The following is a 23,731-nucleotide window of genomic DNA, read 5'->3' as shown; positions in this document are numbered from 1 at the left end:
GTAGAACAGTTTCTGGGTTATTCCAGGGGTAGCTGCATAGACAGAGGCCACTCTCACTCACTTCTGATGCAAACCCAGTCATTTTATTTTATAAGCAAGTCTGAAATATGACAGAAACTGCTTGTTTCGGAAAAGAGCTTTAAGGGTTACTCCTAGTAGGGTTTCACGGTGTAAGGAGTTAAATAAATGCATTTCACTGACATATGAAGTCAGTTTGGCTGAAAGTGCGCAGACACGTCAGGACAGAATCAGCTGTAATGGGACACGAGGAACCTGCAGGCTCTTGTTCTTGTAATGTTTTTGCTTTACTGTACGCGTGTTACAGATGTTGATGCTGAAGAGCTGACATCTGGATAACAAAAGGGTGGAAATGCAGCTCTCTCTGAGCTCCTTCCTTTTATTTGTCAGTGCAGATGATCACATAAACAGCTGTTGTCTTTAATCGTGTTGATATCAGCCCGTTATTCTACCATGCTGGTGTTAACAGAGGAAAAGTCTTCTGATTATAGAAAACATGAAAGTAGTTAAGGGAGACACTTGAGTTCAGCCTGCACCGAACGTGTCAAACTGATTCAATAATCTACAGCTACAGCGGCCAAGTCGAGTCAGTCAGGGAAGCAAATGTTTTCTTTTTTAATGAGTGTGTTGATAGTGTAAAACAAAAAATTGGCGTCTGTCTGTGTTTAAAATAATAAATGTTAATTGCATCATTCCAGACCTGAAAGAGCAGGTTAAGTTCCTCCTTTCTTCAGGCGGCTCTGAGGTTTTTTCCACACTGAGCCTTTTATTTGACACTGAAGTGACACACTCTTATCGGACCTCCATCCAAACTTCACCTTTTCAACTCATTATTAGACTTTAGAGCCAAACCAGGCTTCGTGCTTCATACTCTGATAGTCCTGCTTTTTCTGAGACATCGCCGCCGATCGTTTTGCTCCACTATCCTGCAGCATGTTGGCAGCATCCTCACACATACAGGAAGACAGACCTGTCTCACTCTCTCTCCCTCTCTCTGTCTGTTTGTTACTCTCTCTCTCACTCGCTCACTTTTTGTTCCAGCTGCAGTACAAATCCTGGCTTTCCTTTGCAGACTTATTACCCTGCTCTGCTCTACTCTACATCTCTGCGCCTGGAGACACACACAAACTTTAAGTGTCATCACACAGCGACACACACACACACCTCTCCTGGAGTTCCTGCTGAACCAGAGGAGGAGGAAAGAGGCTGGAAGAAATTGGCCTAAAGTCCTGCAGCCGCCTTCGAACTGCTGGTAATGTAGCGCTAATGTCTGTCTGTCCTCAGCTCCTCCCCTCTCTAAGTCTCTGCCTGTCTGTCTGTCCGTCTGTTGTACTTGGGTTTGTAAACAGTTGTTTCATTGCTGGAGAACACTTGGAGATTTGTAGCGTGATAAATGAACTCTTTTCAGGTTGAGCATAAACACTGGTTACAATAATAACTCACTAATTATCAAAGTAATGCAAGAAATTCTCTGTAAATAAATTACAATCATTTAATTACTGAGCAAAACAGCTTCCACGACATGGGCTTGATATCCATGTGGATCACAGACCAAAACCTGGTTTATGCCTATGTCTCTTAGTAACACAGGAAGCAATGAACGACTCCCGTGTTATGCTGGTTGGAATAAACAGATCATGCTGCTCATCGTCTGAAGTTGTGGGCGTGAAGCAAGTCTTTGCTAGTCAGTTTTTCTCCTTGTTGTTTGAGGTTAGTTTGGTCTGTCAAGGCCCCGTTTGCTTGCTCCCACTGTGCTGCTACAGATATGCATTTCTCTCTGGTTTAATGTGTTTCCATTGTGTGATGCCAACTTTGCAGAAGATTTCCTGGAACAAAATTCGTCACACTAAATACAACACTTAGAGGTTGGTGATTGTGATTAGTCAAAATGATGTGAGATTACATCGCAACAAACACAGCCATTACTGCTGCGTCCACTCGAAGGAAATGAACTGGACAAACCAACATGTGCAGGCACTGTCAGAGCTGCAGACGATAGTTTGTACTACTGTGTAAAAGATGACATCAAAGTTTAAAATGCCTTAAACCTGCATTATTTCTTATGTCCATCAGGGGGTGACTCCTCTGGTTGCAAAAGACTGCAAGAGCTCAGTAAATAAATACTTTCCTTCATCATTGTCGGTGCATTTAAATGTCAGAAGCTCGGTGAGCATCTGCTGCTTTTGTGTCAGATATTTATGATATACATATTTTATAGAGACTCAATATTTCCAGGAGGCAATGGGAGATATGAGAAACTAGAATAAGGATTTTTCAAGCTTTTCTGACATTTTATAGTAAATATGAGGCTTAGAATGGGCTTTTGGTTGGCTGACTAAGCATGACAGTAAGCTATTTATGACCATTTCATAAACAAATGTCTCTAATGTTTGAGTCAACGAAACCCCAAACAATTAAATTGGTTCGAAAAAAAAAAACAAAAACGGGAAGGATGACGGGAGATTTTCCTTTGGATCTTTGGAGGTCATAAAAATTTGTCTCTGCAGGAAAAAAAAACCCTGTAACTGGTCAACATAAAAACACAAAAATGTTTGTTTTCAATGAGCTATAAGTGGTGGCAAGTCAGGTTTTGGATGTCATCAAGCATCGGTCATTTCAGACTAATAATCTTAGTTTGAATAAACATACATTTGTTGGCCATAAGTGGAGTTTTCCAGATTATGTTACTGAGATGTGACACCAATGTTTAGAGCTGTCTTAAGGAAGTTGCCGGTACAATAAGCAGAAAGTAGTTTGCATAAAATATTTGCAATAAAAAGTCAATACAATTCAACTTCAGTTAGTTTGGGTGATTTCTCCAAATCCAGTGGAATGTTTTCGGAAAGCAAAGAGCAGTGGACCAAAGCTCGAGCTTTAAACACCGTCTGGCTTCCATTAATCCATAAACACACAGACTCCTGGTTATTTTTATCCTCTGCTGCTCATATTGGAAGTCTCTCCATCTGAGCCTGCTCATCCAGAAACTGAACTGCTGAATATTTTCCATCTCTTTCCCCTCCCTCCTGTTTTCTTTCTCCTGTCTCAGCTCACATTGGTCTCTCTCTCTTTGTTTCCCATTGAATCCTCATTTCCTATTGGTGAGGGCTGATGTGAGGTGGGAGGGTCTCGGAGTGGAATGTGATCAGACCTCCAGTCCGTGGAGCTACAGACTAAAGTTTTACTCCATCCTAAAGGAAATGTGAATGATTAAAAGAGGGAGGGCGTATGTAGGGGATCAGAAGAGCCTCTAACTGTGACACGTGTGATTTTCAGTGAAACTTCATGGGAGATGAATATTGCAAAAATAATAAATTAAGTAAGATTTAAGGGCATGTGTTTTGAAGCTTTACCTTTCCCACCAATTATGTTCCATCATAAGACATAACACATACTCTCACTGTCATGTTCAAGAAACCTGTTTGAGATTATTTGAGCGACATGGTGTATTATCCTGCTGGAGCAGCCATCAGAACATGGGTTGTCTGTGGTCAACATGTCCATCCCTTAACATCACATGTAAGCTGTTTATCCCCCACACCCTTACAGCACCTCCACCAGCCTGAACCATTGATATGAGGCAAGATGGATCCATGCTTTCAGGCTGTTAACGCCAAATGTTAACCTCCACCTGAATGTTGTAGCAGAAATCACAACTCAGACCAGGCCTTTTTTGTCCTATTTTGGCAAGCCTGTGTGAATTTCACCCTTGGTTTTCTGCTCTTAGAGATGATTGTGCACGAAAATTCAATTAGATCAGCATTTTTGGAGATAATGTGACCATCCTATCTGATACTAGCAATTATGCCACATTCAAAGTCACTTAAATCACCTTTCCCCCCCCATTCTGATCCTCAGTTTGAACGTCAGCAGGCCTAAATGACTGACTTTCTGCCTTGTGACTGACAGTTAGTTATTTGCGCAAACAAGCACTTGAACATGAGTACTTAATAAAGTAGCCACGAGTGCAATATTTACCTTCATGATTCCTTTTAATTAAAATGTCCAAATTGTACATATGTTTGCAAAACATGGAATAGATGCAACACCACACCTCACCATAAATTACAAATATCTGAAACTCCACTTTCCTTCTAAAGTATAAACTATTGGGTGTCTCTCATAACTGTTAAAGAATTACATAATGTCTCTCATATGCAGATAAATCTGACAAATATCACCACAGTCAATCAGCTTTAACATTACTCCAGCCCAGAGGGTGGCAGTAATGCACACTGACCTTTCTGGTAACTGGTAATTGGAAATAAAACTGCTCACCAAAGTTCAGACGGGAAACTAAAACTTGTCATCTTAAACAAAAAACATTTATAAGTTAACTCGGAACACAAAGGTCTGTGTGTATGGACGGGTTTCACTTTCACACCACAGTTTGTTCCATACAGATTTGTAGTGTTTATGTAGCATTTTTTTTAAAAAAGTGCATTTTATTTGTCCTTAAAATACAAACAGAGGAAACAGTTTCCAGCTGATTTTAACAATACTTTGAATGTGAGCCACATATGGTAAATGTTTGGGTCAGTGTTATTAGTCCTGAAATTGGAGCTCGATTGCAGCAAACTTTTTTTCTTTTTTAATTAAATCTAATATCAGCCATGTGGACTGGTCTAAAAACTGTAATAATCAGGCTCAGAAGTGATCTGAGCCCAGAGCTTTATTACAGTTTTTGTGGATAATTTCTGTTTTCTTTCGAATTAAAGGTTTAAGGACATTATGAGGACCTGACACATGATTCAGGCTTTTGGTTGAATATACGAAAACTTCACCTGGTGTTTATTTTCACCAAAATGGAGGGGCCACATGTGGAAACCTTTCTGCTGCAAACATGTTAAATTAATACACTGAAACAAGACAGATACAGAAATGTACCAAAAACAGATGATGCATACAAGTCTGATTGTAACTACACCAGATGAGGAATTTTCTGGTTTCTCATAACTGAAACGTGCCGAGATCTAAAATTAAAAAGCTCAGAGCAATGACAAATCAGTTCTAAATAAAATAATTCCCTGGCATTTATTGACTGAGTACGGAAAACAAGTTGTCTATCTGGACAGCAATCAGAGGCTCATATGATACAGAGAATTGCTTAAATCTGCTCCATTCAGAGGGGGAATCAGACAGAAAAACAAACTATCAGGTGTGCGAAGGTGTGTTTTAGCCTCAGATCTCTATGCTTTAATAATGACAGGACTGCTGTTTATAGACTAGTCATTACACACATACAGGGAACCAGCCATTAGGACCCCAGCCGAGAGCTATATGAGGGACAGAAGCAGTGCTGACAGCTCTTTACTGAGAACTGCTGCAGGTAAAATCCTCTCTCTTTTTGTGTTGTCTATTTTTCTGAAGTTAGAGGTAAACATGGATCTGTCTGCTTGATTTCAGTTACTTTACCAGCTGTAGGAAGTAAGGATTTAAATTCTCAAGCATTAAAAATATGATTTAAATTAGGAAAAATACTAAAACCAAAAAGAAATCTTAAAAAAAGGGAGGGGGGCTTTCTTAGACCTTTTATAATTTTTCTAATTCATATGTAGCTGAAAAGTGGAAAGATAAAAGAAAATGGGTGTAGAGGGAGATGCAGAAAAACATGAAACAAAGGTCTCATGTTGCTCTCAAAACTTGGACATCTTAAACCCTGAAGAATTTACAGTTTTATATTATTTATTTGTCTTCAGTGTATTCCTTTAACTAGGTGGACTGAGTATTAAATCCATTCTTTTTGGGATTAAACTAAGTTTACAACAACATGTACGCAAAACTTTGCAGCTGTTTGTATTTGTGATGTATTTGTGAAAAAACAACCTTTCTTTGTGTGGAAAAATGTCCTTTTATTTGCTTATTTAACACTGTTTATTTTCACACTTTCATGATAAAAAGCATGTTTATTGATAGTTATATCTTATTAAAAGGGAAAAGTGCTGTGTAGCAACCTCCTCCTGAACCTAGTCTGTGCTGCTCTATAGGGATGAGGTGGTGGCTGGTGGTGGCCAGTCTGTGGCTGCTGGTGGCCTTGACCATCCCTGATGCTGAGGCCAGAAACCGACCACGAAACCAGAATGGTGAGATTCTTAGAGGGAGGAGGAGGAGGAAGGATGGACAAGGTGAGACTTTTTTTCATTCAGGGTAATTTTTTTTTATCAGTTTAATGCTTGTGTGACCAGTACAGAGATTTTTTTTACTGTAGCAAAAAGATTTGAGGGAGGTAGAGAATGCCTAGTTTCATTAAAAGCGAAAAGGCACCAAGAATAGATAAGGTGGTTTTAGCAACAGTTATAGCAACAGTTACAATTAGAGCTGTTGTGCTGAAAATGTAATGGGTGATCTCAAAGGTTCTGAAGTGATAGTAGAGTTGACAGGAGTGGAGTTTGGTCTTCATGCTCTGAATCATGTACTTGAGCCCTGGATCTTTCTAGGAATTTCTTGGCAGGGGTGCTGGTGAGAAAGATAAAATGTCACATGTAGTGTGTTTGGGCATTAAACTATCTTTAACATGTCAGTGCCGGACTCATGGTGCATCCACTTCTAGGAAATGGACATCATGTGTCTTGTCTCCACTAATCAGGCACACAGAGCAATTCATGTAGTGATAATGTTTCTGAAGTGGGCTGTTTCCTGCTATGCGCTACAGTCATATTATCCCAAAAACCAGTGAAGGGGAAGGTCTAAGGTTCTTGTGTGGAAACTGCTATTTGCTGATGCAAAAACCTATTTACAAAAAAAACCCCTCACAAAAACAGAAGGGAAAATTTAGCTTTCAGTCAGTTTCAAGTAATAAACTTACTGGGAAACAAATTTAGCTTAAATGAGAGTGTCAAAACAACCAAAAACATCCCCATGTTTCTAGAAAGATGCACATTAATATGACCAGTGGTTGCAGGTTTTGGCCGGGCTAGAGCGGGGCGAACTAGACCTCTGAAGATCAGACTGGTTCCTGGTCCAAGCATCCCAGTGGTGCCTGTAGAAGGAAATGCTCTTCTCCTACAACCCTATAAGAACATCCAAGAACAGCACGCCACCTACAACGTCATCCCAGGTCAGTGAGACAACTCTGCTAATCCATGTTTATGTGACCAATAATGTAACAGTAACGTAGGGTTACTGTTACACAGATTAGTCGATTCACACATAGGGTGTGGATCGACTAATCCACTTTACTAACAAATATCCCAACACAGTGTACAGTCATATAAAAAAACCTTTAAAATTATTCACATTTCCAGTAGGAGATAGATTAGATGCGGCAATTAGAACCAAAGTGGACTTATTAACACAGCAGAAGGAAGTTTTTTTTTAACATATCCAAAAAAATTCACAAAAAATAACAGGTAATAAAATCTTAAGTGATACAGTAAAAAACATCCAGTTTTAGAGAAGCTGCGTGTATGAGTCCAGTCAAACAACAGCTCAGCTCAGAATCTCCATCCTGTTCTCATAACGAAGCTGCCCGTTTTTACAGCACCGCAATTTAATGACAAATCATCACATTCCAAAATGAACAGAAGGGAAAAACATCTGTGGGAAAAGAGCTCGTCAGAGAAGTAGCCCTGAAACATCGCACACAGAGATGGGGACAAAGGCTCCAAAGAACAACCTCAAAGCCATGTGGAAAACCTTCAGTTTAACACATTAAAGTCAGCATTATGTAATTAGAAGGGAAGGTAGCGGCAGCAATCTTTTGTTGGAAGCTACAAGGATTTTTTCAATTCTTTTTTTTGCTGTTGTTTTGGGTGTAAGAACAAGTCTCTGTTTAAGTGACTGTAATGTAACAGCAACAATCTAACTGCAGTTTACAGAAGCAAGAGGCTGCTCATCAAACCAGTGGACTTTCCACTGAAGACTGGGAAAATGAAAGACCTCTGACCAGAAGTCACAGCATTTCAGTGTAAAAAGTCCTTCTTAATTTTGGATGTATTTATATTTCAAGGTCCCCTTACTTTGCTTCTTTACCTTGCTTTTTCTACAGATTTGCTCAGATTGAGGCCCCATTTATAATTCACAAGTGTTCAAAGTATAATTCCAAGTCATGTGACTGTATTAAGTTGTCAAGGGCAGAAAAACTGTAAAGAAGGACTTTGAGTTATGCGTATTTTATATTTTACACAGGGAGCATTTACTTTATCTTAATCTATTTACATTCACCAGGTCGCCGGCGACCTTTTCAAAATTAGGCTAAGGTTAACAGTAATCTGAGAAGACATCGGCTAGTCTGATCACTTATCGTCTGGGTGTAGCAGCAAACGTTTTAAAGTTTGCAGTGTACCTCAGTTCCACCAAAGCCTGCTTATACATGACTGGTCAACAGAACACTGACTAAAAACAGAGTATAACTAACTGTTTACAGAGATTAGGTTGAATCTCTGTAAATTGCAGCAGTCGTTATGGGATTTTTGTCTATCTGGCCCAGCAAATTATAAGGGCTATAGCAAAGGAAATCCAACCATCATGAGGGCTTAGGGTGCACCAGACTTATCGCAGCATTCTTCTGAACAGTAGGACTCTCATAAAACTCAGATAAAACCTCAGCACCAGTGTCCGCATAACAATCGAAGTTGTAGAAGCAAGAAGCAAAGTGATCATGGAGTTTTTCAAAGCTTTCTCAAGAAACTCATCTTTTCAAACTGTGCACCATCTCCTTCAGTATAATCTGGAAATCTCTGAGCTTCTGCACTGATATACCACTAAAAGTAAAAATGACACCATCATACACTCGTGCCTTCAACCTGGCCAAGCTGAAACAACACTAAAGCATGGCTCATGTCAGTGGATGTAACATCACTTTTGGATTGCACCGCCTTTTGCAAGGATGACAACAGCGGTTGTAATGGGGCCTTATGCCGAAATGCAGCAAGCTCCCTCTCCCCAGTCACCTTCTCCAGCTCTTCTTAGGGGATACCTAGCTGTCATCAGGCCAACTGAGAAACAATCTTCCCAGCATGTCCTGGACTGCCCTGTGGCCTCTTCCCAGTTGGACATGCCGAAAACACCTCACTGAGGAGGTGAGGAGGTGTGCAGGAAAAGGCTTAGTCAGATACTACAACCAGGTGACTCCAAGACCAAAGAAGTGTTTCTGTTATATTTTTGTGTCATATATTATAATATTATAAAAACTTGTATTGGTTTTAACTGTTGTCCACTAATTGTGCTACTGATGATAAAAACAACAAATAATATGCTCTGAATGGTATAGGATGGTGCCACATCACAGTACTTACCAAGCTAACCATGCTATTTAATCAAAAACCTGCAATTTACTGAGCAATGTAGAGAACAGTGACACAGAGACAAAGTTTTAAAGAGAAAAGCTCTAAAGTATGTGTGCTCGAACTGAGATGACAGGGTGACAGTCTCACTGCTCACTGTTAAAAGGACAACGATATTAGGGAGACCGTATTTAAGAGAAATAACCTGAGCCTCTTAACTACCTGTGTTCCTATAGACGTAACAAAGAGCATACCATTAGAAAGGATAGATGACAGACAGAGCTAACAGACAAAAAAAAAAAGAGGCTCTTCCTGCTGTATCATAGTGGTTTACAGTCTTTTATACTGACTCACTGCCAGGCATAGCCTTGTCTTGTCCTTGGTCTCATGTTGAAAGGTGAAGTTAATTCAAAGGGAGGAGTAGAAATGCTTTGTCTGTTTTTTATGGTAAAGTACAGGCTTTAGATTCGACTAGACACACACAGCAATTATTGCAGCAGGCCTGCTGCTGCTGAGGAGCATGAAAAGGGTCCAGGATAAAGTTGTGTCTGGCTCTAAACCTTAAATCACTGCTCAGCTTTGTTCAGTGACTCAATTTGTTGTGATTCTGTGTTCAGTGAAAATAAGTTCCTTTGTTTGAAAACTAAATTGGTCAATCAGAGGTTTGTTGATGGGATTAGGAATGAGGATGTCAGCTTCTAGCACCAGAGCCAGAAAACAGTCACAACATAAAGTGCTGATTAGATTTTTGCACCTCTACAGGTTACTGCAAGTCAGACAGATGCCCCATTTATTCCCCAAACAATATGGGGCCACCTTTCTGTAAAACTAATGCGGTCAAAAAGTTCCTTGAATCAACCCACAAAAAATGGCTCATGTTCGCTTTAAAGTCAACTTCTTGTGCAGCAGTGCTCCTGGAAGTCTTGTTTTGCACTTTTAAGTCTCTAAATCTCAATGTCAAATTTGCAGAAAACATACACTTCTCTTCCAAACTGACTTAATTTTCACACAGAGGCTCCCCACTGCTGATGACACCTGGATTTACAGCTGTGATCCAGTAGTTTCTCCAAAGGTAACAAGTTTTCCTGTAATGTCCCGAGGCATCTAAAGAAGAACATACAGTGGAAATGCCCTGAATTGTGCTACAGTGTGCCAGCAAACAGCGCATTATAAAGTCCACTGTTTGGCCTCACCACCTGTCCCACTTGGCTAATGTGAAAGCTCAAGCAGGGGTTTAGACAAACACAGGGATATAATCTTGAAGGGCAAGTCATCCAACTTTAAATCAGCAACATTTTAGATTTTCATGAGTAACTTCCTTGAATTTTCTGGTGGCACTTTTTACTAGAACTGTTCTCTTATTTAGGAAACAAAACTACAACAGGGTAGAGGCTGGGAAACTCTTTCAATATGAAGTAAAATAGTGTAATCTCTAAGCAGCACTCCATGATCCAAAGTGTTTCTGTTATTAAGACACGATTCACAGTGAAAATGTTTGGTATCTGAATGAAAAGAAACCACATTTGGTGCTTCTTCTCATTCACCACTATGTAACAAACTGTCACCCACTGCTTGTTTGATTGTGTTGAGTGACTGCTTGCAGGCTTTGTAATTATGTCCAGTTGTTTCAATGCTAATTATACTTTCAGCATCTGCAGAGTTGTTGTGCAGAAAACCAGAAATTTTACCATGTGCTCACGATGGTGAGACTGCAGATGTTTCATAGAGTGTTTTATGACTTTGTGTGCTCACTGCAGATGTCAAACGCCAATATACTACAGTAGCAGTCATGTTCTTGCCCATAGTGCGTGTCCTTATGGGAACACTGCAAGGTCTTAATGTGTCTCAGACATTATTTGCTAATGTTAAATGTACTAATGCTTCTAGATAATATAAACATTTCATAGTTTGATTTCAATTAATTACTCCTGACATTACTGCCTCTGTGTTGTTTCAGGTAAGCAGGGCCAGTGTGTGTACCAGGGTCTGACCATGTTTGACCAGGCCGTCTGGTCCCCAAAGCCCTGTGTGACTTGTCTGTGTACCGGAGGGCGGGTGGTTTGTGATGAGAGCACCTGTCCCGAAATACACTGTCATTTCCCCTTCACCCCTGCGGGCGAGTGCTGCCCTGTCTGCATGGAGCCAGGTAGAAACACAACATGTGACACAGCCATGGTACAACATCCAGAGGCAACAGAGATTAACACCAAGGTCCCCTCAAAACCTAAAGGGGACCTACTAGAGTAACTCAATCAATTAATAATCCACATTTCAAGATGTTCTATCAAGTTCTATCTGCTACTATCTTATGAGTCAGTAGACGTCTCCTTTCTTAAAATGAAACTCGTGTAAATTGTTCATTACATCAGTTCTGAACGGAATTGAAACATTTCCTTGATGCTGAATAATTTCCATCTGAGGCCTCAGCATGTTGCTTCCTGTTTCATCATGGCTTTAAAAATGTGGTATGCACATTTTGGATGCGTGAACACTCATGTTGTGAGAGTTTTACCATGTCTGTATGTTGGGACATAACACATGTTGTTCAACATGTCTGGGATTAATTTTGCTTTACTGTCAATTCAGATCATCAGAACAAAGACGAATGAATGTGGGACTAATATGAGGTGTAAAGATGAGATGCTGAGTCATATTACTGGGAGATCTGTGGAGATGCTGGAGGCAGAAAACAAACTGTAAAAAGATATTTGTGGGAAACACTCAGCCAGCAGGCCTGTAGTAAAAACCTTTGGGAATGAGAACATAAGTGTTAAATGTAAATATATTTTTACACTGTAATTTTTTGAGTTGCTAATGTTGGGGCAAATAATTTTCTACCTCTGCATGCATGTGCATCCTTTGTTGTAAATGGGAAACTTGCCTTTATAACCTTCTAAGAATTATGGGAAAAATAGCTGAACTTTCACTAATTTTTCATTGCTCATATTTTTGCATGCCACATTGAGTGCATATGTACAGAAGTACAGCAGAAGAAAACCTCTTTTCTATGACTTGAAGGTCATAGAAAAGGTGTGTCTCTACCTGTACACGTGCACCTTCTGTTGTATGTATAAAGTTTACTGGGAAGGAAGCTGTTTTATAGCCAGAACAAAAGTCCAATTATAGTTATTCCCAAACTCACTGAAAAACCTCAGATGTAAGTTTGTCTCTTTGATTTTATATTTACTAAATGATCTTGTTAACACAAACTTTTTGACTATAAAACAGCACAAGTGTTGGACAAGTGAGCTAAAGTTGGTCTAAATCAGGAACAGTATTTTGCTGCATGATGTTTTTCTTTCTTATAAGATGACAAACTGTATGTTTTATAAAATGCGTCCATTGCTTCTGCTTCTACAAGACATTTTATAGATTTGAACAGAAAATTTACAGAAACCAACTAAGCACAACTATGAACTTAGAAGATGGCTAATCAGAAGTATTTAGGCTGTCTGAGCTCATTTGATTCCCGACAAATGTTTGAAATTAAATACAAAATTGGACTCAAAAGATAAATAACAGCCACAAACACTGTCAACAAGGCCAACATCAGGTGGTACAGATATTTTGATGAGGAACTGATCCATTGTTAAATATAACCAACCATTTTTAGGCCAAAGTTGATTAGCCTTTTACAAAATGAAACCGTCTCGTAACTTCTCTTGTTTTCATGACTTAACAAAAACACGAGACACACAAACATTCTCATATGGATGTATATTTATGAAAACAAGTCTATAATTCATATTCAGATTTAGGACCAGAATGCACCAGTAGCAGCAAACACCACAACGACTGACTTTATCTGACTGTGATCATATGTCTTAGTGGGATTTGGTCCAGACTGGTCTACAGCAGCAGTCTGCTCTGTAGCTTTAACAAGCTGGTCTGCAAGAATGTAGATGGCTGTTTGTTCACAGCACTAACACACAGCCGTCTGTTTGTCCATCTGCTGTCTGTCTGTCTGTCCACCTATCACCATGCCTGTCTGTCCCCACCAACCTCAATCTCCTTCCTGTATACTCTCTTTTATTGCAGTTTCTTTATTTTTCCACTCTACTTCTTCATCTTTCTCTCTGTCTGTATCTCCAACTTTTTTTTCTTCACTCCTCTTTTCCTTCCTGTCCCCTTCCCTCCTACCCCTTGATGGGGTGTCCCTCACCTCCATAAACCCCCCCAGAACCTGACCTCAGCCTTGACATTTCTGGTGACTCCCCAGTTCCCAATGACCCCAGTGATGTCGTGACTCCACTGACCCAAGAGGAGATCCAGAAAATCCTCTGGAGGGAGGCAGAGCAGCATCGTGAGGAGGAAGAACGCGTGAAGAAGAAGGAGGAAGCGAGAAGAAAGAGAAGGAAGCAAAGGAAAGAGCAGGAGGAGAAACAGAGAAAGATAGCTGAGGAGATGAGAAAGCAGGAGGAGGAGGCACTGAGGCTGCAGGAAGAAAAGGAACTGGAGGAGTGGAGCAGGCAGGTAGATGAGGAGCAAAAGAGGAGGCAGGAGGAAGAGGAAGATAGGAGACAGAAGGAGGAAGCAGAGAGAGAAGCAAGAGAGAGGGAAAGGAAGCTAGAGGAGGAAAGGAAAAAGCAGGAGGAGATGCTGAGGGAAGAACTTTTGGATTTAGTTGAAAAGGAGAAAGAGCGGCACGAGGAAGAGAACGAGAGGCGCGAGGAAGAGAACGAGCGGCACGAGGAAGAGATCGAGAGGCGCGAGGAAGAGAACGAGCGGCGCGAGGAAGAGATCGAGAGGCGCGAGGAAGAGAACGAGCGGCGCGAGGAAGAGAACGAGAGGCACGAGGAAGAGAACGAGAGGCGCGAGGAAGAGAACGAGAGGCGCGAGGAAGAAAAGGAGGAGCAGGAGGAGGAGGTGTGGCTGAGAGGAGACGTGTTTCAAATGCTTCCAAAAGAACCTGAAGAACCTGAGGAACCAGACCTCCTTCCTGCTCCGATTCCAAGACCTCCAGTTGCTACAGAGGAGGAACAGGTAGAAACCGAAGAGATGGAAGAAGGGGAGGATAGGGAGATCATAGCTGTAAACAGAGGAGGCCTTCCTCCAGGCTGTGACATCTCTGACGTTACTGCCACATGTGAGAATGCCAAACTCACACACTTCCCTCCTCTGGCCATTCCTGAGCTGAAATCTCTCAGTCTGGAGGGTAAGTCAACACCGGAGACACAGAGTCATTAAAGAAAACAAACCCTCAAAACAATCTCTGAGGATTTCAGAAGGATGTATATTATCAGTAGAGTTATACAAATACATGTGAAACACTTAAAAAGGAAGCTTCAATATTATGTCAACCCACAACTCAGATGACGCTTCTTAGCCTTTTTTTTTTTAACAGTAAGAGAAATATAAAACTGATAATACTCGCATTAGGCTAATGATTGCAGAGGATCTGTACTGTTGCAGTTGAATGCAGTGTTTAATCAGTGACCTTGCATATTGGACAACCGGTAACCTGTAGGCTAATTTAAATATTCATGAACTTTTTTAAGGTGTTCATAATATTTTCATTGTAACATGTTACTGTATTTCAATTCAGTTACCCAGTGTGCTTCCCTTTGCTTACTTTATCATAGTGAGTGAAGGCCCAACCCAGACTTAAAGCATAAAGTTGTCATCGTGTATATGTTGTCTTAGCCTTGTGACATGACCACTGCTGGACAACAATCGCGTATAATCTTTTTACAGTCAAAACAGCAGCATCTTTTACCAAACAACTAATGCGCTGCTATGTTTGGAAAAAGCAGACCTGCATTATTAATATTGATCATCTAAAGCTGCTAAAAATCTGAAGTTTAACAAGAGAAAGGCATGACCACTCCCACCTACAAGTGAGAAGCTGGAAAAAACTTTTAGTTTGCCAAATTAGTATCACTTACCAACCTGGAGAAAGGGATTTAGAAACTAAGACTCCAATTAAGAAAGCACACAGAAACAAACTACAATTGGAGAAATCCTGTTGTCAGTGTTAACCGACTGAACTTGCTCTGACCTGCAGGCAACAGCATCAGCAGCATCCCAGCAGACGCCTTTAATGGAATTCCTAACCTGGAGTGGATCAACCTGAAGAAAAACAAACTTACTTCTGCAGGCATTGACGCTAAAGCCTTCAAAGTAAGTCATAATAAAACTGAAAACGACTGAAGCCCTAGCTTTTTTAAAAAAAATCATCTGCCAGAAATATAACAATGGTTCAAGTAATAAAGTTTAAAGGTGGGTGTGCAAAGACATATGGCCATCTACAGTGTAATATAATCAACTCCACGGAGAAAGAAAGGTGTAACATAATAACAAAATCTGTAGGACTTAGTAAGATTTTTAGCAAGTTTTTTTTAATGAGAAGGAAAGTGAATGTCCTGCTAAATCTAAAAACATCTGTAAAATATGCAAATACCAAAGAGGAGGTGGAAAGGGAGAAGGAGGTCTGCGTATCTGCTTAGACTACTGCGCCTGAAATTTAGGCGAGGAGAAGCAGCAGGAAAAAAACCAAACAGACCAATGAAAAATATCCGAATGTGAAAAAAGTAATCATCTAAACATGTTGCATTTTATTAATAAATGTGACAAATGTGGAAACAACATTAAATGAAAAAAAAAAATTAACTACAAATTCAGAGAAGGAAAACAAACATGTATTTCTATAATAATAATAACAAGGATAATAACTTGGTGGCAGCCTATTTTTACTTTCCAGTACTTATACCTGCGTGTGTGTGTGTGTGTGTTTCAGGGTCTGAAGAAGCTAACACGTCTGTATTTGGATGGAAACCTTTTAGACGTTGTGCCATCTGACCTTCCCCCGACCCTGCAGGAGCTGAAGATCAATGAAAACAGACTGAGAGGGATAGATGAAAACAGCTTCCAAGGTACTGCTATCACATCCTTTAATGACATCCAGCTGGTGTTTCTTTGTCCAAGAAGTCAAAGACATTGATTTGGCACTATCTAAATAAAACTGAATTGAATTGATATGAAATCTCCTTATAGTTTGACCTCATCAATTACATGGCCTGTAGGACTTCCAGAATCAACAGGCATCCCCGAGCACTTATTTGGGCAGCTATGAATATAAATATGATCTTAATTTACATTAATGTTATTCATCAAATAAGCATAAAGCTGCATGTATGGAATTAGTCAAATCTGATGAAAAACACAAAAGTTTGCCCTAAAATAAAGTTTTATGAGACTTTTTCTCCCTGTAAGTTATATTTCTAGCACAATCTTTGCTGCTGGATTCTTCCATAGATTCCCATTCAAGATTCCCAAGTCTGTCTCCTATATTGTGTCTGGTTACAAACAACCGTTCATTGTTTTAAAATTCAAAATACAAATTGGTTACTTCATGGATTGCACAGCTCACAGACAAAAAGAAAGTTAGATCCTATGTATGGTTATTCACTTCTAAACACACTATTCATCACAAGTTTATCTTTTTTTTATCTTTAAGATTTGAGCAGCCTGGTTATTCTGGAGCTGGAAGGAAATCTGCTGAGTGAGGGGAATGTAGATCCTCTGGCCTTCGCTCCCCTAATCCAGCTTTCCTACCTCAGACTGGGGAGAAACCATTTCCGTACTGTACCACAAGGCCTTCCCAAGTCATTGCTGGTATAAAACAATATCTGTTTCCTTGACTCTCTCATTCCTCACACTGGGATACATCCTTGGCCACATTTTTGACTTATTTAAAAGACCCCCGGGCCTCATATTTGAGATGAAATAGGCTTACAAAACTTCCAAACATTGGGATCTATAAAAACAAACCTGGCAGCCAAATGCTCGCAGCTATATTGAAACTCTAACCTATGTGAATGATATTTGGAGACAGAAGAAAACTGGAAATGCAAACTGCAGAGAGGTGAATTATATGTGATGCCTCTCAACTTATACACAATATTGCCAAAAATATTCAATCACCCATCCAAGCTTTAATATATTGATACGTTTGTTCATAAAATTTGTGAGGTGATAGACCTTAATGTTCACATGTAATTCTAAAATCTGTGCACACTGTTAAACTAGAATATGGAAGCTTTAATCAGCTCATAAGCCTTTTTGAACTGCAACTGGCAAAGAAAATAAATATACACAGCTTTCAATAAACCAACCCATTACATAGCTGATGAATTTTTCTTTCACATTGTCAGAGTAGCTGAATTTACTTTTTGCTGAAGTAGCAAAATTTTCTTTTTGGGTCTGATGTTTAATTTCTGCTTCTACCTGTGGGAAACCATTCCACCCGAGCAGTTATGGCCTTTGGCTAACCACAAACAATGCAGAACACCAGCGGCACAATGCTGCTGTAAACCTACCTTAAAACCTACTTCATTTTATGACACTGGAAAGGTTTTACTTACTCTCTCTGCAAATCCAAACCCTCTGATTGTTGTTATATTCATCCAGAACCAGAGTATAGTCTACCATTAACATGTTTCTCTGCTAAATATTCAGGGTTCCAGGGTTTTGTGAGAGACTTTGGCTTTTGAATAGTGAAGAGTTGATGATTATAATTAAAGGTTATGCGTGGTGGTCACACTCCTGCCTGCCTTCTCATTTTACTAATTAGGCTAAAAAAACACAAACACAGCTTTGGCATGAATTATGCATTTACAGCCTTAAACAAAGTCAGGAAGAACAACAAACCCATCTGCCAAGATCTCTGAACAAAAAACATCCAGGAAACATATTTACACTGATTGCATGTGAAATTAGGAACTCACATTGGATCCCACTGTAACTTCCTCATAAATAGTTTCTATTATGACGCTCATGTTGCCAAATATTTTGTTTTATGTTTTTCCATCTTTTAGGAACTCTATTTGGAGAACAACCTGATTGAAGAAATCTCAGAGACAGTTTTCAATCAGACCAGCAATCTGAACATAGTTTCTTTAAGACACAACAAACTGGAGGAGACCAGGATTGCTCCACTGGCCTGGATCAACCACAGGTCTGACAGAAAGAGAGGCTATTACCCCCACAGTAGTGTTACTTTAGCTGTAATTTCCATGGTCTCTTACTGTTAGTAATTGTTTTCTTACTGTTACCTTCTCTGCAGAAATTTGGAGTCCATTGACCTTTCATATAATAAGCTTTACATGGTTCCTTCATATCTACCAAGATCTCTAGTTCACTTGGTGCTCTTGGGAAACAATATTGAGAGGATACCTGGTAGGTGTGACTGGTTAAAGGATTATCTGGCTAACTAATGTTACCTTCTTAAAGTTAGCGGACTGACACAAAACCTTCCTATTCAATGTTTTATTTTTTAAACAATAATAACTTTAAATGGATTAGGCCGATGATTGATCTAAGTTTTTTTAGAAAATTAACTTCTGCAATACATAAGTGGTAAGTGCTAGATACTATTTAGGTCAGTTTCTCCAACACTGAGAAAGCAATGCACAAGCAACATCAGGGGTTTGGGTTTTGTTATGCTCTTTCTGATGTATGGGTACTGGAAGTGGTCAAAATGTATTTATTTTGATCTTTTTATTACCCATCGTTTATTACCCACAAACAAACAAAACAATACAAAAATAAATAAATAAATAAATAAATAACATGGTCAAAGTTAACAGACTACTTTAGAATGACTTAATGATTTGCTGTTTAGTTTAAGGTGAGCTGCAGTTAACACTTATTAAGACTTGTATAGGTAGAGTTAAATTATTGTACAAGGTAAATTATTTTCTTTAAATACCTCCACAGGTTACGTTTTTGCCCACATGCAACCTGGTTTAGAGTACCTCTACCTCTCCTACAACAAACTGGATGGAGAGGGGACTGAACCTGAGTCGTTCTTTGGGGCCTACCATTCCCTGGTCGAACTGTGTTTGGACCACAACCAGCTGGTTGTTGTGCCATCTGGCATCAACGAAATGACCAACTTACACTTCCTCAGACTCGACAATAACATGATCAGGTACGAAAGCACTATTCATAAATACGCATGCATTAATTTTGAATGTTCTAATATGTAAACCTTTTAAACAGTTACTTCCTTGAAACACCTGAGACTGTCTTCCTCGTAATTTGTTTATGTTGAGAACATTTTTTGGCACTGGGCGTACTGTTACAGGCAGAACTGTACTGTTATATGTCTGCACTAGCTAATTATAAAATGGGAGCATAAATGAGGCTTATAGAAGACACCTCTTAACACCTCTCCATATTTGAAACTCTCCAGTCCATCACTGATTAGTTATAAAATAAGAACAATTTCAAAAATGTAATATCACTTTGCTAATTTTTACATGTTATTTGTTTATGGTTTTTTTCCCCAAATCAGACGCTTTGCACAAACTTCCAAGACAGTACAGAAAAATTATTACTATTGACTTGATTGGTACAATGGCGTAACTAATAATTCAAATTAAGACTGATGGTGTAATAATGATTTGCTCCGACTTTAATATGATGACCAGAAATGATTACTGATTTATTTATTTACAGAAAAAAATAAGATAGTGATTGATAATCTCAAAAAACTCATTTAAGTAAGAAAAGGAGTCAGGAAAAAACATAAGTGATTAAACACAGAACCCCAAAGTCATTTAAGACCAACAACAAAGCTCCTATGACAGACATGAGTCTGACCAGATGACTGACTCATTCAACACAGACTGCCAAACAATATTATACTGAAAGTTCACTGGATGGAGAGTTGTCTTGACGACAAGAAACAAAACAAGTTGATTCATAGTTCCACCTAGGAGTCGCACTGAATCACCTCATTATGCACTCACAGGTTTCTTGCGCCGTGCACACAGTCCAGGTCGTGGCAGTGTGTTTTATTTGAAATGACCAATTTAAACACTGCGCTTTGGTCTGTCTTTATTGGCAAGAAGGCTAACACTGCAGGTGGGAAATTACAATCAGACTTGAAGGAAATATTGCTAACTATTCTAACATATGTGGTGCAATAAATACACAAAAAAACCCTAAAAATGAATAAAAATGTACAAAAGTTTAAAACATTGAAAACGGACTAGAAATGTATGTGTTAAATTTCTTCTTAGAAAATGCTAAGTGAGTATTTTCTTCTTTTGGGACATGTTTAACTACACAAAGAAAACAAAAGATGATCTGCAGTAAATGCAACATGAAGTGAAAAGTAATTAGTAGTGTTGGTCTCATATACTCATTATATTAACTAAATATTAATGTCTGTGTATTAATAGTTTTGGTGAACTCTGTAACCGTGTATCTTCTGCATATCAGTGAATTGTACATTAAAACGACATAATGTTTCCCAGAGGGAGCATATATGCAAAAATATACTTGGGCACAGATCAGTACTTTATAGAGCAACTCCATAATCTGCCAGTTAACACATAATGGAAAAACGTTTGTTTCAGCTATAGGGAATAAACATGAATCTATATTCTCATGCTATGTCTTCAAGGAGTATTCCTGATGAAGCCATCTGTGACCCAAACCACAGCGGGGACTCCACCTTGGTGGCTGTAAGATTGGAAAACAACTACATCGACCCCCAAAAAATCTCACCAATGGCCTTTTCCTGTGTAAGATCTGCATCAAGTGTGGTCTTAAAGCCCCAAAAAACCAAGTGAACACACAAACAAAATAAAAAACTGAGAGACAGTGGACTTTTATCTGCCAAAAGAAGTCAAAATCTCCTTTCATCATTTTTTTCTGTTACTAATATCATACAAATAATATAATACAAATAAACCTAAAAAATTACTAGAAAACGCATTAGTCTGATGTCAAAATCTGACACACAGTTTAAACATTCAAACATGGTTACTGTTGTATGGTAAGATGCTATTTGAACATTTTCTACAACTTTAGACCAAACACATGGTTTGGTATCTGGTAAGCTGTCCTGCTCTGTCACCTGGCCCATCTTAAACTGGTGTGAAAGTGACAGAACACATCTGTCCGCTCTCAGAAAATCTTCTTCTTCTACTTTTGGCTGGTCCCTCTAGAGGGTCGCCGCTGTGGATCACTGTGTAAAAGGGAAGGAATTCACAGTAAAATGAAAACCCTAATAAAGAAATGGAAAGAATTCTATGAAGTGCGACTGCAAGCACAGCGCATTATTTTTAACAACCTCAGCACCTTCATGTTTCATTTCTCAGCTGCAATTCTTCCACTGCCTGTTTTCATAAAAACCCTGACATGGAAAGCTCACACGTGACACATCCCCTAAGATGTTTGCGTTAAACCAAGTGCTGCTGGAGAGCCAATTCCTCAAACAGATCAAGATGAGATGTAATGACATGCCTGTTCCTCAACATTTTATCTTTATCTTGCTTACGTGAATGGACAGGGCAGTGACCTCCTCAACTGTAGTTAAGTCTGATTTATGTTTGATGCAAAAATTAAGCGGGAGTCTTGCTATTGCATGTGTTATGATTTACAATTCAGCATCATCAAGATGAATGCATCATATGTGATACTGAGCTTTTGTTATGGTATATCCTGCACAGCAACTGTTTCACTTCACTTTGTGGTTAAAAGAATTCACAATGAATTCACAATTCCTTACAAAGTTATGACTGCATCTGTATCTGGGTTAACTTCTATTTCTTCTTATCCTGCTTTATATAGTATGTGTCTTAACATGGGTTTATTTAATCCCAAGTGGGAGCAGAGTATGCTAAAGAATTTATGGAGATTATGGCCAAACATTTCTGACTTTAATGCTGCTGCATGAAAATATCTTATTTTACTTACTGTAAATTTGTACTTCTGTGTTTTCTTTTAATTGAATCTTCTTCTTTCCCAGACATAGAAACACACAAGACTTTTAGATAATTTAAACTCTTTTACTGTGCATTATGCTTTCAAGCTGCGCAAACTGTAATATAATGTATTACCACTGTGTACATGAAAGGCTCGTTCTACCTTAATGTTGCTTTGAAAAGCTCTCACTAGAGGTCCAAAACACTCAACAATTTAACAATTTACTTTAGATTTTTAATTTTTTTTCCACAAATTTAAGATATATTTGAAGATTATATCCTTTCATTTGCTCTTGGCTGGCCAACATGCTTAAATTATATGAAGTTGGTGAGTCAACTTTATATTTTACAGTTTAGCACAATGTTATGATGCACGGAAAAAATAAACTTTAAGTTACCATTCCTGTCTGAGTGAAGTCTGCCTAAACCTAGTACCCTTTCAATGAAAGCACTTCAGATTTTGCAGTCACATGTTCTTCTTCTTGTTAATTTTTGGTTTTAACACCTTTTTGGCACAAACAGCAGAAGGTTGGTGATGTGTAATCTGGCTTATGATCAACAGTTCACAGGTTGTTGTAATGTGCAGAAAAAAAGTCATACATTTGCTTTCAATTGCTTGGCTGTATTGGAGATTAACAAATGTGACCTCGACCTTGGACGTAATCTGGGTGAAGGCTCATTAGGTGATCACTATGTGCAAGCTTTTGTAGCAGGTTTTGTCCCTCTACAGAAGAATTATAGAGTGACAGACTTATGCTTCACCATGGAATAAGCACAAAAAAATCCAGTATTGATGTACAGTTTAGTGTGGATGTTTTAAATTTCTGATCTGACATTTTCTGACCAAAGTTTTAACAGCTGCTCACCCAAATCTGCCACTATTGACTGCTTCTCCTGCGGATATCTATTTTAGAATATTAGAATATAACAGGCCTCTTACTTGCAGAAGTAATGCAACTTGATAAACTGCATGAGTACCAGGTGGCCAGAACTATTTGAACTACTTAAAAAAAATAATTACAAAATATTGCTGCTGTGGTTCAAACATCTGGAACCAGGTTGCAAAAGCCTCTTGTTTCTGTCTGGAACAACGTAGAATACCTCAAGTCATTTTAAGATCAGTTGGTCCATGGCTCACACACTCAAATAAGTTAGATTATATTGCACTGGATCCCCTGATCATTTACACAGCCTGCCTGTCCAGGACATTTAGGAGTATATTCATGTTATCAAATTAACAGCTTGGGCTTCAGGGAAAAAGTGGAGCCATGATGACTTTTACAGAATAAGAAAAAAAATGTAGTTAACCTTCCATTACATGTCTTTTAGCTATATGTAATACATATTTACTGAAAGCTGCAATTAACAGAGCTGGAAAAGCCAACCAAATCATAATATTTTCCTCTACAAGCCTGAGGTTTAGGATCATTTACTTCAGTCACAGACATCGAAAGGATGATTGAAACAGAAAAAAAACCCTAAACTGTGAGGAGCATAAAACCTCAGCTTCTTTAATGGTAAAAAAACTGAAAATATTAGATAATTATATGGGGACTAAAATAAATTTGAATGAATAGAAGCAATAAAACAAAGAATCACAAATGTGTGGCCAGTTTCTAGATGCCGGCAGTTGTCATCTGACTGAACCTGGAGCTGGAAAACTTTCCTCTCTTGAACTAAAGCTGAGATGAAAGTTTTTCCTGAGGGAGTTCTCTTCTGCCAACATGAACAGCTGCTCTGTTCATCAGTCTTGCATATCAAACACGTGAGTGA

At 38.9% G+C, this 23,731-nt stretch overlaps 2 protein-coding genes across 5 annotated transcripts in view; one reads left to right on the top strand and one right to left on the bottom strand.

Moving 5' to 3' along the window:
* Nucleotides 1-23,731, bottom strand: part of cenpp (centromere protein P) — a 98,440-nt gene that overhangs the window by 4,268 nt on the left and 70,441 nt on the right. The gene's annotated exons all lie outside the window — the stretch shown is intronic.
* Nucleotides 1,078-22,358, top strand: ecm2 (extracellular matrix protein 2, female organ and adipocyte specific). Of its 3 annotated transcripts, none has more exons than XM_063473659.1 (12): nt 1,078-1,270; nt 6,003-6,140; nt 6,917-7,072; nt 11,197-11,385; nt 13,459-14,394; nt 15,244-15,359; nt 15,976-16,111; nt 16,696-16,853; nt 18,056-18,195; nt 18,304-18,416; nt 18,957-19,170; nt 20,653-22,358. In XM_063473659.1, exons 2-12 carry the CDS (start codon nt 6,005-6,007, stop codon nt 20,819-20,821), a joined length of 2,463 nt encoding a protein of 820 aa, XP_063329729.1. In that variant the 5' UTR covers nt 1,078-1,270; nt 6,003-6,004; the 3' UTR covers nt 20,822-22,358. The 3 variants fall into 3 exon arrangements, with proteins under 3 accessions (XP_063329729.1, XP_063329728.1, XP_063329730.1); XM_063473658.1 differs by having other exon boundaries at nt 13,420-14,394; XM_063473660.1 differs by lacking the exon at nt 11,197-11,385.

Source organism: Pelmatolapia mariae, linkage group LG5, assembly GCF_036321145.2.
Source record: "Pelmatolapia mariae isolate MD_Pm_ZW linkage group LG5, Pm_UMD_F_2, whole genome shotgun sequence".
Lineage (NCBI taxonomy): Eukaryota > Metazoa > Chordata > Actinopteri > Cichliformes > Cichlidae > Pelmatolapia > Pelmatolapia mariae.
This window is presented reverse-complemented; position numbering and strand designations above follow the sequence as displayed.

Bases quoted from the DNA above. Each gene is read 5' to 3' on its own strand.
- ecm2 (XM_063473658.1), top strand. From the start codon at position 6,005: ATGAGGTGGTGGCTGGTGGTGGCCAGTCTGTGGCTGCTGGTGGCCTTG. The intron at 14,395-15,243 runs GTAAGTCAACAC...TCTGACCTGCAG, and splicing joins GAAATCTCTCAGTCTGGAGG to GCAACAGCATCAGCAGCATC. The intron at 18,196-18,303 runs GTCTGACAGAAA...CCTTCTCTGCAG, and splicing joins CTGGCCTGGATCAACCACAG to AAATTTGGAGTCCATTGACC.